Source organism: Hippopotamus amphibius, chromosome X (assembly GCF_030028045.1).
Source record: "Hippopotamus amphibius kiboko isolate mHipAmp2 chromosome X, mHipAmp2.hap2, whole genome shotgun sequence".
Classification (NCBI taxonomy): Eukaryota; Metazoa; Chordata; class Mammalia; order Artiodactyla; family Hippopotamidae; genus Hippopotamus; species Hippopotamus amphibius.
In genome coordinates, this window is record NC_080203.1 from 31,082,175 (window position 1) to 31,095,633 (window position 13,459).

The following is a 13,459-nucleotide window of genomic DNA, read 5'->3' on the forward strand; positions in this document are numbered from 1 at the left end:
GAGTGTTAGGGTTCTCTGAATTGTCCGTTGAGCTCTCAGATGTGAACAGCCAATCACACTGATGCACAAGTGGAGTGGCTTGCAGCCAGCTGATAGGCTCTGTGGGGCTTCTGCAAGGACCCTTGTCAAAACTCAGTTGACCATTGATGTATAGGTTTATTTCCGAACTTTTTATTTTTTTAATTGTTGAAGTATAGTTGACTTACAATAGCATGTTAGTTTCGGGTGTACAGTCTGCACTGTTAATTTCACTGTGACCTTTGATCTCTAGGGGAATAGGGGTTTGTTGACAGTCCTGAGAGGTGGCAGTAATGGCCCCTTTACTCTCTATAAAGGGCTTTTGTATAATAACTTTCTCCGCTCTGCGTCACCACTACTACCTCGTGAAGTAAGCATTACTCCCCCAATTAACAGATGAGGAAACAGGCCAACAGAGGTCAAGTGACCTGCCTAGGGCTAAATAGCAGAGCTGGGAGTGGAACCCAGGTGTGTCAGATGCCAGAGCCTTTGCGCCTTCTGCTCCATCCCAGGTGCCCCTAACGAGCATTCCGTTAGCCCTTTCTGGTTCTACCAGTGTTTTAACAGACATGACCTCCTTTGTTTAGTTGCTTTAATTACAAAAATTAAAAGCAAGCTGTTTCCAACTGTTGGGAGCTTCTCTGAGAGGAAAGGAGGAGAGCGAGGGAAGACTTGAGTGCCATTGAATGCCAAGCCTGGGAACCCGCCCAAGGGCCAGTTGGGAAAATGAAAGATGAAGGCAAAGAGCAAGGGCAGGAGATTTCATTCATGACGGGAGAGAACAAGTGGGAGTTGTAAGACAGGGGCACCAAGAAGGAACCGTTGCTTTGATCACTTTATTAAAATGAGGCATGGTGTAGAAAATCCTGGAACATCAACCAACCTCGGCCTAGGTCCAAATGTGCTTGGTGACTCGTGGCGTGCCTACGCCTTGAGTACAATGCCTTGGGGACCGCAGGGAGGCCTGGGGTGCTGGCTGATGAGAGGCGTTCCTGAGTAGTGTAGGCCAGGAGCCAAGAGCTGTGAGCTGGCAGCCTTCAACCGGATCAACTCGGAGCATCGTTTCTAGAGTTGTGGGAACCCGAAAGGAAAAAGGACGTCTTCATTCCCTGACCAGAGGGGCTTGGTGAAAAGAATCTTGAAGAAATGTTTGATGACCAAAGTGTTTGCTGCGGAAAGATATAAGAATCTGAGGTGAATCTTTAAAAAGTGATGATGTCTTGCCATTTTCTCCTACTTGGTGTCTCTGGTTTAAAGTGGGGAATAAAATAAGTGGCCTTCTTTCCAAAGTCTGTAATCGTTGTCTCAGAATAGACAGTTTTGTCCAGGCGAGATTGCTTTGACCGTTCCGTGTGCTACCAAGTAAGCTTTTGTTTCACTGGAGCTCAGAATGCTGCTGACCAAAACTGGGGATCTCATAACTTAAGCCCCAGAAGTATTGGTACAGAAGTACACACACTCCTCTATGCACACACAAATAGAGATGGAGCCCAGATTCATTGTAAAATCAGAATTACTGATTTACAACATAACCAGACCATTATTTGGGGCCATCCCTTTTTGTCCCTTCCCTGCCCAACTCCTGACTTCACCCCACTTCACTCCCTCGATTTCTCTTGGTGCTCTGTCCATTTTCTCCATGTCCTCTACGCTTCTCTTCTGGGGCTTTCCTGTGCATATTCAATCTTCCTTCTGTGTTTCTTTCTCTGTAATAGTCAACTTCTTTTCAAAGCCTATCCTGGACCCCCAGCCTCACTGCACACACAAAACCTTTTCTACATAGAATTTACATTGCGTGATTGCTTCTGTATGGTTAGGCTTAGTTTATTTGCATAGAGGAACTGGTTTCATTTTGCAAGAGCTGGAGGGTGTGTTTTTAATGGACACAAGGCCAAGGGGACATGATTTCTGGGACTTCCTCAGGGATGACATTTCTTCTTGGAATCCTGGTGGAGAGGTAAGGGCATTTCTGAGCACTCTTCCTCTGTAAAGCGAGCCAGCCCTTGGAATTGTCAAGATCTCAATTCTCTCCCACTCACGAGAGAGGCTGAGAAACATTTCTCTGTTGTTGTCTGTGAGCAGCATCATGATGACTGAGGTTTGTAGCTCTTCAGACCTCCTAGAGATGTAAACAGTAACCCACTCCAAGGAAGAGAGCAGCAGACTGTGTTGAAACTTGCTATAAGAGAGTTTCCTCTGCCAACACCCCAACATGGTTGCCTGTGGCATTGCCAAAGCCTGCCCACACATTTTCATCACTTGAGAGGAAGCTTCTGCTCTCTGTTAATGCAAAGTAGATATGTACCAGAAACAAGATGCGTTGATTTCATAGATAGCTCTCGATTATCCACACGAACGGAGCGGGTGCCAATGACATGGATAATGGAAAGAACATTTACCCACACCTTGACCTATGTGGCACTCATAAGCTACAAAGCACAGTCCTGCTTGGGAACTCATGAGTGGTGGTGACTTCCTTTAGCAGTGTTTTGGCCTGGCTGAAATCTGAACTCCCATCCTGGACAAGATTAGCTTTAACCCTTGAAGGGCTGCACACACCACCATGTTATTAAAATGGTATTAAATTCTTTCTGCATTGTTTTGTTTCCCCCAAAAGTAGGGGTGGTATCAATATACTCCAATTGGTCTTTCGTGGTTTCTGTGTTAGGGTTTTGCCTCCAGCCTACAGGGCTGATGTGAAATGAATTCCCTTCATGTCTGTCTGAGAGCTCCTTAACAAGGCTGGAATCTGCAAGAATCCTTGCAACTTTTACAAACCCTTGTCACTGATCACATTTCTGTCACAGCAAGAGCAGTAGCCTTGTCCATTTGACATTTTGTATTTGGGGAGGGGTGTCAATCTTTTTCTTTTTGTTTTTGAAAATCACAGAAATGATATCAACTTTTCTATAGGTTTGAATTTTTCAAAATAATAAGTTGTGGGAAAATGACACAAGTAATACATATTAGTTGTGAAAACCTTGGCTATGCAATTCAGAGTAAAGAGTCCCCATTTACTTCCGAATACCACTGCCCTCCACAGAGATAACCATAGTTAAGTTTGTTGTGAGTCTTTCCAGATTAATTTCATTGACAAACGTACCTACATATATAGTTGCTTGTCTTTATTTTTACATGAACTGGGATTATTCTACATTAATATAACATGTGGCTTTTTTTTTTAATGTTAACTTAAAAAAATATTTATTTATTTATTTATTTGGCTGCGCCAGGTCTTAGTTGCAGCACACAGGATCTTCATTGCCACATACGGAATCTTCGTTGCGGTGTGCAGAATCTTTTAGTTGCAGCATGTGGGCCCTTAGCTGCGGCATGTGGGATCTAGTTCCCTGACCAGGGATGGAACCCAGGCCTCTGCATTAGGAGCACAGAGTCTTAGCCACTGGACCACCAGGGAAGTCCCACATGGTGGCTTTTTTAAAAGATTTTATTTTTTTAGAGCAGTTTTAGGTTCACAACAAAATGAGAGAAAGGTATGGAGATTCCCCACATACCCCCTGCCCCCTACACATGCATAGCCTCCCCCACATCAATACCCCCCACCAGAGTGGTACATTTATTACCCAGGATGGACCTATATAGACATATTATAATCACCTAAAGTTCATAGTTTACCTTAGGGTTCACTCTTGGTGTTGTAATTCTATGGGTTTGGACAAATGTATAATGACATATATCCATCATTATGGTAGCAAACAGTATTTTCACTGTCCTAAAAACACTCCGGGTTCTGCCTATTCATCCCTCTCCCCAACCCCAACCCCTGGCAACCACTAATCTTTTTATTGTCTCCATAGTTTTGCCAGTGGCTTGTTTTTGTTTTTTAAATTTAACAATATATCCTGGACAACTTCCCTGTCACTAAATATAGGTGCACATCATTGTTAATCAATAGCTCCATAGTATTCTGTAGTATGAATGTACCATGGTTTATTTAACCATTCTCCCAGGGATGAATGTTTATGTTGTTTCTAATTTACATTTTTCTACAGAACCCAACTCTCCCAGCACTGAACTGTTCTGTTGAAAATGCTCATCCGACCGTTTCTTACTACGCTCGCCCTCAAGTGGCATCCTACAATACCTACTACCATAGCCCTCCTCATCTGCCACCTTATTCTGCTTATGACTTTCAGGTATGTTTTGAGAGAAAAAGTACTCTCCGTTACCCTTGCTGTCGCTCATGTTCTTTCGTTCTCTCCCTAATTATGGACCCTTCCTAATATATATGAGGTAGCCAGGCTCTCTATCTGTGAGGGCCTTTAGCAGCCTGTGGGTACCAGTGACTAGCTTAAGGACTGCATAGGCAGGCAATGATGGGAGAGATGGGGAGATGGGGAGGGTGGGAAAGACAGGAGAGGAGAAGAAATAGAATGATCGAAGAAAAGGGGAGAGAAGGAGATAGGATCCAGGTGTCCCAAGTTGCCTTGACCTACACCGAGGTACTCATGAGTGTGTCACCACAGACCCCTGTCCAACAGTGGCCTTTTCCATTTCTCTGCCACCGGAAGAGGCCTGCCTAGTCCTGCTCCTTAGCACAAGGGCATTCTGAGCCACACAAGGGTTTGAATCAAATTTTCTGTAATGAGGAAGAAGTCCCTTCTTTTTTCCCAGACTTCCTAACTGGGACTATACAGAGGAAATATTTTTTATAACACCCTCCACCCCCTTTTTTCCTTGTTATCATGTGGGTCAGAAATCATTACCAAATTTGCACTTTCCCATTTTCCTTTTGAGCTAAGACTAAGCACAGAAAAACAGAACCCAAAAGGCACTTAATTAAAAGGAATTCATTGTATGCAGAGCACTGAACTAGACACTTCAGGAAAACAAACAAAACAGTCTTTTAGGCATTTACAATGATCATAAACCCTGGACCACAGAAGAGTGGGATTACACTCAAATCTGGTTAATTCAAAATTTGGGGACCAAGGAAATGCCTTTGAAAGGAGGGAAGCTTATAATGAATTTACTTCTATTGACTAAGAGCCCTGAATGCTCCAAGGGGACATAAAAGCATGACTGTTTGGGGGTGCTTCCAATTAACCAGCCAGTTTAGAAAAACAGAGCCCTTGGGCAACCTAATTTCGGCTTCAGATTAACAAAATAATTGAAACTGAAAAACCCCCTATTTAGTTGAGTAAAATGTACTTTGCTTTGGTTTACATACTGCATGGGGAGGTCTAGGACTCTGTATTGCAAATGTGTATCTATAGTGTGAACATGGACTTGTTTGTTGTCATAAAATACAGCACCAGCGCAAGGAGGCATCCATTAAAGCTTGGGAAAAGATGTTAGAACTTGTTTTAAAGCCTACTGTATTCACAGGTAGACAACTCAGGGAACTTGTTCCCCAAATAGGTAATATAGACTGGAAAACACAAATATGCTCTAAAAGGGCATAGATAATTGCAGTAGTGACAGAGGCAAAAAGGAGTCATTTAAAAGAGTGCAGGGATGTTGAACCTAGCACAAGAGGGTCACCATTCTTTGGGGCACCCATAATAAAAAGTCATCCTAGGATACAGGGGCCATGCGTGGCTGCCAAGAGGCTGCTTCCATTTTTTTTTATATTGGAGTAAATTATATTAACTATATTGATTTTTAGGACTTTTCACTTTATAACGAACCCCCGAAGTAGGAACAATAACCTCCTTGGTGATGGCTGCTGCAAACTCTAAGATGGGAAGCCTCTGTTTAGGGGATGGAGCCATCTTTCTGTCCATCATTCTTCATTCAAACACTAGCCCAGGCATGGAAACAAGATCGCCAATGCCATTGGTGGCCCAGGCTATTGGTTTCAGTTCAGTCAGTGTTTACTCTGTGTTCCCATGCGCCAGGAACTGTGCCAGGAGCTCTGGACGTAGAGATTGAATGAGATGTAGGCCCTGCATTAAGAGATCCATCTAGGGACCTGAGGGGTGGTCAGGGGAGAGCAGTGGGGGCAAAACAGTAAGTAGACTGTTACCCAGAGTGCTATGGAAACCTAGACACAGGGTACCTAACCCAGAGAAAGGATCCAAATCTAGCACCTAACCCAAACCTACACTGTGGGCTCAAAGCAGGCACTTTAGGGATTTGTGGAAACCTCTCCTTTTTCATGACAGCTCCTATTCAGTGAGCACCTATTATATACCAAGCATTGTGCTAAGTGGTTTGCAAATATCATCTCGTTTTTGTTCTTTGAGGGAAATGCTCTTGTCTTGCCATTTTTTTAAGCTCTTTATTGGAATATAATTGCTTTACACTCTTGTACCAGCTTTTGAGGTACACCAAAGTAAATCAGCTGTATTTATACGTATATCCCCATATTCCCTCCCACCCGCAACTCCCTCCGCCATTTTTTTTATAGTTTTGTTTTTTTAATCTTATTTATTGGCTGCATTGGGTCTTCGTTGCTGCACGTGGGCTTTCTCTAGTTGCAGCGAGCGGGGGCTATTCTTCATTGCGGTGTGCAGGCTTCTAATTGCAGTGGCTTCTCTTGTGGCAGAGCACGGGCTCTAGGTGTGCAGGCTTCAGTACTTGCGGTACATGGGCTCAGTAGTTGTGGCTTGTGGGCTTAGTTGCTCTGCTGCATGTGGGATCTTCCCAGACCAGGGATCAAACCTGTGTCCCCTGCATTGGCAGGTGGATTCTTAACCACTGTGCCACCAGAGAAGTCCCGTCATTGCCATTTTTAAGTTGAGATGACTCAGTCATGGAGAGAGTAAGTAACCTGTCCACAGTCACAGAGATGATCAGTGGAGAACACGAATATGTATCCAGGTGTGTCTGATGCCAGAGATTGGCTTGAGGGATTCTTTAGAGAAGCTGTAAGTCTGAGTATAGCATTCATCTTTTCCTAGGTTAATTTTAGGATATTTACATGTTCTACTGGTTTAAATTATGGGCTTCCTAATCATGACTCAGAAAGAGTCTCTTTACTGTCTCTCTCTTTTTTGCCTTTTGGCCGCGCTGCGCGGCTTGTGGAATCTTAGTTCCCTGACCAGGGATTGAACCCGCACCCACAGCAGTGAAAGCACAGAGTCCTAACCACTGGACCACCAGGGAAGTCCCTTCACTCCCTCTTATTCTGTTATTAAATTGCCCCCCAGTCCAAGGACTGCTGGAACACTTCTTATACCTCTCCTGGTTCTTTCCGTAGGTTCAAGCCATCTTTTGTATTTCCTTTTTGGAGACTTTATAAAGTTATAGGTTTTAAGGGGTATGCTTTTAAGTGATTTGTTTCTCTCTAGAACTTATATGGTATTTTGTTTTAGTATTTGAGTGGAGCTTTCTTTTGTTCACCAAGTCCCATTCCCTTATCATTTCATAGGAGGAAATACCAGTCTTTCCCCAAGAAAGCCAAGAGGATGAGGGAACACCTGCTATGTTCCCAGATAAATAGCAGTTAGCAAAGCACACATCAGCTCTGACAATAAAACCACCAGAAGCACAGACCTACCCTCCCCCCGCCAAAAAAGCCAGAGCTCCCTTATTCTCTTCTCAGATTGTAAAAGGGCCCAAATCATAGCAGGAAAACTGACCTTTCTAGACTTTCTTCTGAATGACTTCCCCATTCTGGTCATTTCCAAATAGGACTATTTATGTTGCTTTGCCTTTGAAGACTTCTCTTTCCTTTTTATCCTGAGGCTGATGGAAGGAAGAGGTTTTATAGGGTTTTGTTTTCACCCTTCAAAGTCATGCCCTTGTTGGGTAGCTGTCCAGTCAGGAAGCTCGGGAAACATTTCTTGTGGTCAGATGGGAGCGAGGATGTGGGTCTGGTCAGCTGGCCCTGAGGATGTTGCGAGGGCTGAGCTTGGAGAAGCAGGACTCTTTGGAAATGTTAGACTCCAAGGCGTCCAAGACTAGAAGCCAAGACTGCCAGCGCCTCCTCGCTCACCTCCCCTGTGCTCACTTCTCTTGCCCCTTGCACTCATTTCCCCATAGCCAAGCAGTCCATATCCTGTAGGTATAAAGCATCAGTTTCTACTTCTGCTGGGAAATTCAACCCAGTGTAGCTTTGAGGTAAATCCCTTAAAGATTCTAGCCATACTCCCCAGTTTGGCCTACTGGGCCAGACCTCCTATTTCACTCTAGCCATGGACTGGTCCCTGTCTTGTCCATTTGGTTAATTGCCAAGTTTAGCTTAAAACAAAAGCCTGTACAAAATACAAGCACCTCTGTTTATGCTCTGTATTAAATCACATGAAGGTACACTAGGTTTTCTCATAGCCACCCAAAAGGACCCATTATAAATCAGGCCCATTGAATGAGAGGGTTGCAGTAGTTCTGGGGGAGGTGGTAGATGGCACCGGTTGCTGAGAGCCTTAAGAGGCTGCTGCTGCTGCTGCCACTCAACCTTTTCTATTTCCCTCTTCTGCCAAGGTTCTCCTTGCCTCTCATCCTTTCTCTTGTTTCTGATCCCTCCCTTTTTCTTCCTCTTCCTTTTCTCTACTCTTCTCTCCATCTCCCTTGGCTTTGCTTTCTGGGTCAGAAACAAAGGGGAAACGCAAAGAACCAAGAGACCCGGGGTTTTACCCTTGGGACACAGCATCTTTTGCTGGTAACCTTTATCACCCGGCCAGTTCCGGGGCTCCTTTTGGAGTCACTGCCTTCCAGTGCTTTTGAAGAGAGAAGCACACGTGACAGAAATGCACAAGGGTCTTGCGGAGGATGGGTCCGCATGGGGCAGGGAGAAGCATGCTAAGGCGGGAGAGGGGAGTGCTCCTGCCTCCTCCCACCTCCGTAGTACCACTGCCCTAGGCCACCCCAGCCTCTAAGAAGCTGCATGGGAAGCTCAAGCCCAGCAGTAGGCTATTTAAATGCTTTTCATGCTTTTCATGCTTTGTGGTGCAAAAGGATTCAAAGCTCTGTTCTTCTGAGCTGCCTGTCCCGTTAGTCAAGTCAACTCTTAGGCAGGAACCAAAATGCACTGGGCCAGCTCCCCAGCTGCAACAAAGCCAGATCTTTCCCAAGGTGCCGGCCTGTTGCTAGGAAACTACGCACTGGTACGGTGGGCGCCCCCCTGCCCCCAACAAATCCCAAGGGCGTGTGTGGACTGCGGCCAGTTAGCTCCCTAGCTCTGCCAGGAGCCCTTCGAGTTTATCCCTAAGACTCCCAGCATCCTCAAAGGCAAGTGAGAAGCATCCCGCCCCCTTCCCCCTTAATACTTTCCCAAACATGAAACTGAGAAGTGAAAACCCAAGGCCGTTGTACCACCCCCTCTTATTATCAAAGTGTACAACTGCTACCCACGGTAGCTGCTGCCCACAGCAGCCTTTTACTGCCTCTCAGGATAGAACGGCCTTTAGCTCCACTGTCGGAAGCTTCCCCTCCCTTCTGTGGCTGGGGCACAGAGAACTGGCCTCCTGACTCTCAGTATCCTGGAGCGGGATTTAGAAGGGCAGAGTATCACATCCCTGGGCCCAGAGATCTTGTCCCTGGTGGGTTTTTGCTCTCCCCTCTGGTTTAAGAGGACAGCGTTCTTAGTTGATGAAAGCAACAGAAGAGGAGGGAGAGAGAGGAGAGAGTTGTGCAGGGCGGAGTGGAAAACTAGGAAGTCACGATACCAATGTCTTAGAAAGCATATCTCCTCCTGAAGGGAGGAGAAATTTCAAGATTTAGGGAAGGAATCTGGCTTGTCTTAAGTCCACTGTCTCAAGTTCTTTTGTCTTTGAAATCTTTCTATGACCCTGTCAGTCCTTCTCTCAGATTGAAAGGATGGGGAAGGAGGGGATGGTGGCCACTATGACCTCTTCTCAGTCCTGACATTATGTGGTAGAAGATGGAGATTTCAGTGTCTCAAGCAAGACCTAGAAACCAGGACACCCGTTTCTAAGGAGTGCAGAGGTCAGGACTGGGAAAAGGAGAAATGGCCAACTGGTCTCAGGCTCCAGACACCTCATAGCAAGCCTGGCTCTAGATTGCTCTACGCCTGGAAATGACATGATCTGCTTAGACTCCGGCCGGCAGAACAAAGTAAAGGCATTGACCTCCCCAAACAGCACTTGAACTCTTGAGAAATGTTGGTGTAAGTGGGTCTTTTTTTTTTTTAATATAGAAGTTTCTCCTAGAGCTAAGGCACAACAGAAAATTGCAGCCCTGTTCGTTGGCTTACATTTGCTCTTCCTGAGAGCCTACAACTGGCCTCCTGCCTCTTGCCATCTCCACAGACCCCTCCAGCCTTCAGGCCTCAGGCATGCTCCACCACTGGAGCAGGGCAGTGTTACCTACAAGACGTGACCGTAGTCTTTGACAATAGATTTTATTTTAAAAAAACCATGCCAAGCTCATCTCCTATGCTCCTGAAGTTATAGTCACTCACCCAACATGGATTCAGTACCTTCTATTTGCCAGGCACTGTTCTGAGCTCTGCGGGAGAGAACAGTGAACAAAATAGGCCAGCTCTCCTTGAGCAGGAAAATCATTAGGGTCAAGGGTATACATGGGCCAAGGGTCAAGGGTATACATGGGCCAGGGAAAGAGAAGTGACAGATGACTCCAAACATGCCGATTCACTGCGTATTTTTTTTAACCCATATCTCGCTCCCTTCCCAAAGACTGCGAAAGTTAGACAACACAAAATAAGAATCCTTGGTGTTCCTGCCGACCTGGCAGATTGCTCCTCATTCACATCTTTGGGATTCTCACCTCACCTTTGTTCCTCTTTGCTCTCTAACATACCCTGCACCTGGGAATGGTGGGCTGCAGTTAAAATGAAATAGAAAATGTTAGACTTTTAGTTAGAAGACCCCAGATGCAAGAAAGCCATTTAACCTCTCTGACCTTAGGTTTTTTTGTTTTGGTCTGTGAGATTGGCTCTGTGATATATTTTTGTAGCAAAGACTTTCCCAGGTATTAATGGCTTAACCTCAAATGTTCTTAAGACCCAAACTCCCTTTTTGAAGACTAGTTAGGATGCTGTTGCCATAGCTCAGGGGGTAGTTGTTGGAGGCTTGAGTTATAAACGTGGTAAAGGGAGACAACACAGAAGTAGGAGCAACAGGATTCCGTAACTGACCGAATGAGGGGTCCAAAGGGAGGGGGAGGAGGATTCCGAGGCATCTCTACATGAGCTTTGCAGCCTGAGTGATTGAGAGAAAGTGCGACCAGCTCAGTTTCATGCCCTTCATTAACCCTGCGAGGTTTAGGAGCTCCTGGTTGTTCCAAACAGAAACACACTGGGTCCGTATTCATTTTAAAATAGTAACTGACATTGGGGAATTGCAACCTCACTGACTAAACTGATGTTATTTTATTTTGATTACACAGCATTCCAGCGTCTTTCCATCTTCCCCTCCCTCTGGACTTTCTGAGGAGCCCCAGTCTGCCTCTCCTTCGCCCAGCTACATGTGGTCCTCGAGTGCTCCACCCCGATACTCTCCTCCCTACTATCCGCCTTTTGAGAAGCCCCCCCCTTACAGCCCCTAAAGAGGAATGCCTGCTGGCTATTGAGATTATTGTGGCTTTTGTATTTCTGCTTTAGTGGAAGTGTGTAGGGTACAAAATTTAAAGTGTGATTCTTATGCATAAAGTTTTACAGTGGCCTGCCAGGCTAGGAAAAGATAGGGAAGAAGCTTATTTGTTACCGGTGCAGAGCAGGGGTGGCTAGGCTGAGCCCAGCATTTCCAAGGGCAGCGCAAAGCTGGGGAGCCATCCCAGCAAGAAGCTTGTCTTGTTTGGACCTGCACTATCCTACGGCCCCACCTCTGTATGCAGAAGTGTGGTTGCCATCTGCTTCACTGTGTAAATGGAGTGTTGTCCTCTGGCCCTTGGCGGATTGCCACCCTAGCACCTTGGTTGAAGTGCCTGGTTTATAGGCCCTACCTTTCCCTACCACTGAAGTCAGTCCCTAAGGAAAATTTCCCAGATGATGGGGCTACATGGTAGTTCCAATGCAGAGAGTTCCGGCTAAGATTTTGTTTGCTTGTGTCTGGATGTTGAAAAAAGCTGCCCATATCTCTTCTTTCTTCTCTGTATTATAAAAATGGCTGTTGTGATCAATCAGCTCAGCTTTTGTGATTGGTACCTCCCAAAGGGAAAAGTGCAATATTCCTTTGAGTAGTGGGGAACAGGATTGATTGCTCAAGAAGCACTGCAACTCACAGAACAACATGTGAGATGTTTTAAGTAGATCTCAGTTATATGTTAGGTAACTTAGGAGACAGCGGTTGTACTACATGTTGCATTTGCTGCAGGAGATAGAAATCTTACGGTTAAAATTGAGTTTAAAAATGCTAGAATAGGTTCTTGGGTTGTGTTATGAATTGTTACTAACCTTTGTGACTATTTAATCTTCAAATATTGTGCTTCAACCCCAGCAAACCGCACGTATCCTGCACCCCACCCCAAAAGAATCATCTGTATTTTAATGCCACTGCTCTTATTGGTCCTTTTTTCTGTTGAGACCAATCATGACAGCGTTCAAGATTATGAAAGTGTTACAATGCCGCTTTAAGTCTGCAAAACCTCAAATGTAGCCAACTTGACAAATTCTTAAGTGTTATCGTAGATTTAAAATCCATCTGGCACATTGTGGTAGGTATTTGTACAGTTCTTTTAATTATACATAGCTTTAAACCTCAATCTGGTGAATTTAACACTTTGGCACCCATGCCTTCACTTCAGAATGAACACTTTCATTGTGATCTTATGTAAACCTGAGAATTGACTGATTTAAAGGAAGACTGATAATCCTACACTTGTACAATGTAAAAATACAGGGCTACAGGAGGGTACCTAATTAGACAGTTCTGCAAACACAGAACACATACAGGAAAAATTTCCAGCCAATTTCGCTACCTCCCAACTTGATGGATTAGAGGTAGCAGGCAAATGCTGGTGCTCCCATCTACCTTGTAGACATCCAGCCATCAAGAATTATCAAGGCGCAACAAGTGCACTCATTGTTCACAGTAAACGTTTGCAAAACATTCAGTTTAACTTTCGGCATCACAGATGATGTCTCATCCGGATTTCAAATCTAAACAACTAGAATCCTTTTGCATTACATAAAATTAATATTATTTTCTACAGTTTTGAGCATATTAAAATTCCACTGGATTTCAAAAAGGGACTAATAACCGATTGACTTACTATACAAATATCAACTTGTAATACTCAATGAAATTTCTTGCCGTTTACAATTTACATTTTGCTTTAGTGACCATGTATGAGTATTTATTTTTTAAAAGGCACCATTACACAGTATATCCTACATTTATCACATTTCTTAAAGTGTTAAGATTCTATGACTCATTTCTATGTATTTTTCTTACTTTACAAAATAACTTGAAACAGTATAGATTTTGTAACACTTAATTTGAGCAGTTTTTATTACATTGAATTATAAAAAGTGCATGTTACCTTAGAAAAGTTAATATTTGCTGCTTTACTCTTTTGCAAAAACATTTGCTGTAATGAAGGGATTTGTATTTCC

General features: G+C 44.4%; 1 protein-coding gene across 2 annotated transcripts in view; it reads left to right on the forward strand.

Moving 5' to 3' along the window:
- TMEM255A (transmembrane protein 255A) overlaps positions 1 to 11,676 on the forward strand; it is a 45,827-nt gene extending 34,151 nt beyond the window's left edge. For both annotated transcript variants that reach the window (XM_057718573.1, XM_057718572.1), the window contains 2 exons: positions 4,032 to 4,175; positions 11,293 to 11,676. In XM_057718573.1, the coding sequence (XP_057574556.1) occupies positions 4,032 to 4,175; positions 11,293 to 11,451 (303 nt within the window). In that variant the 3' untranslated portion in view covers positions 11,452 to 11,676. The remainder of the gene's footprint in view (positions 1 to 4,031; positions 4,176 to 11,292) is intronic.
- Positions 11,677 to 13,459: the final 1,783 nt, after the last annotated feature.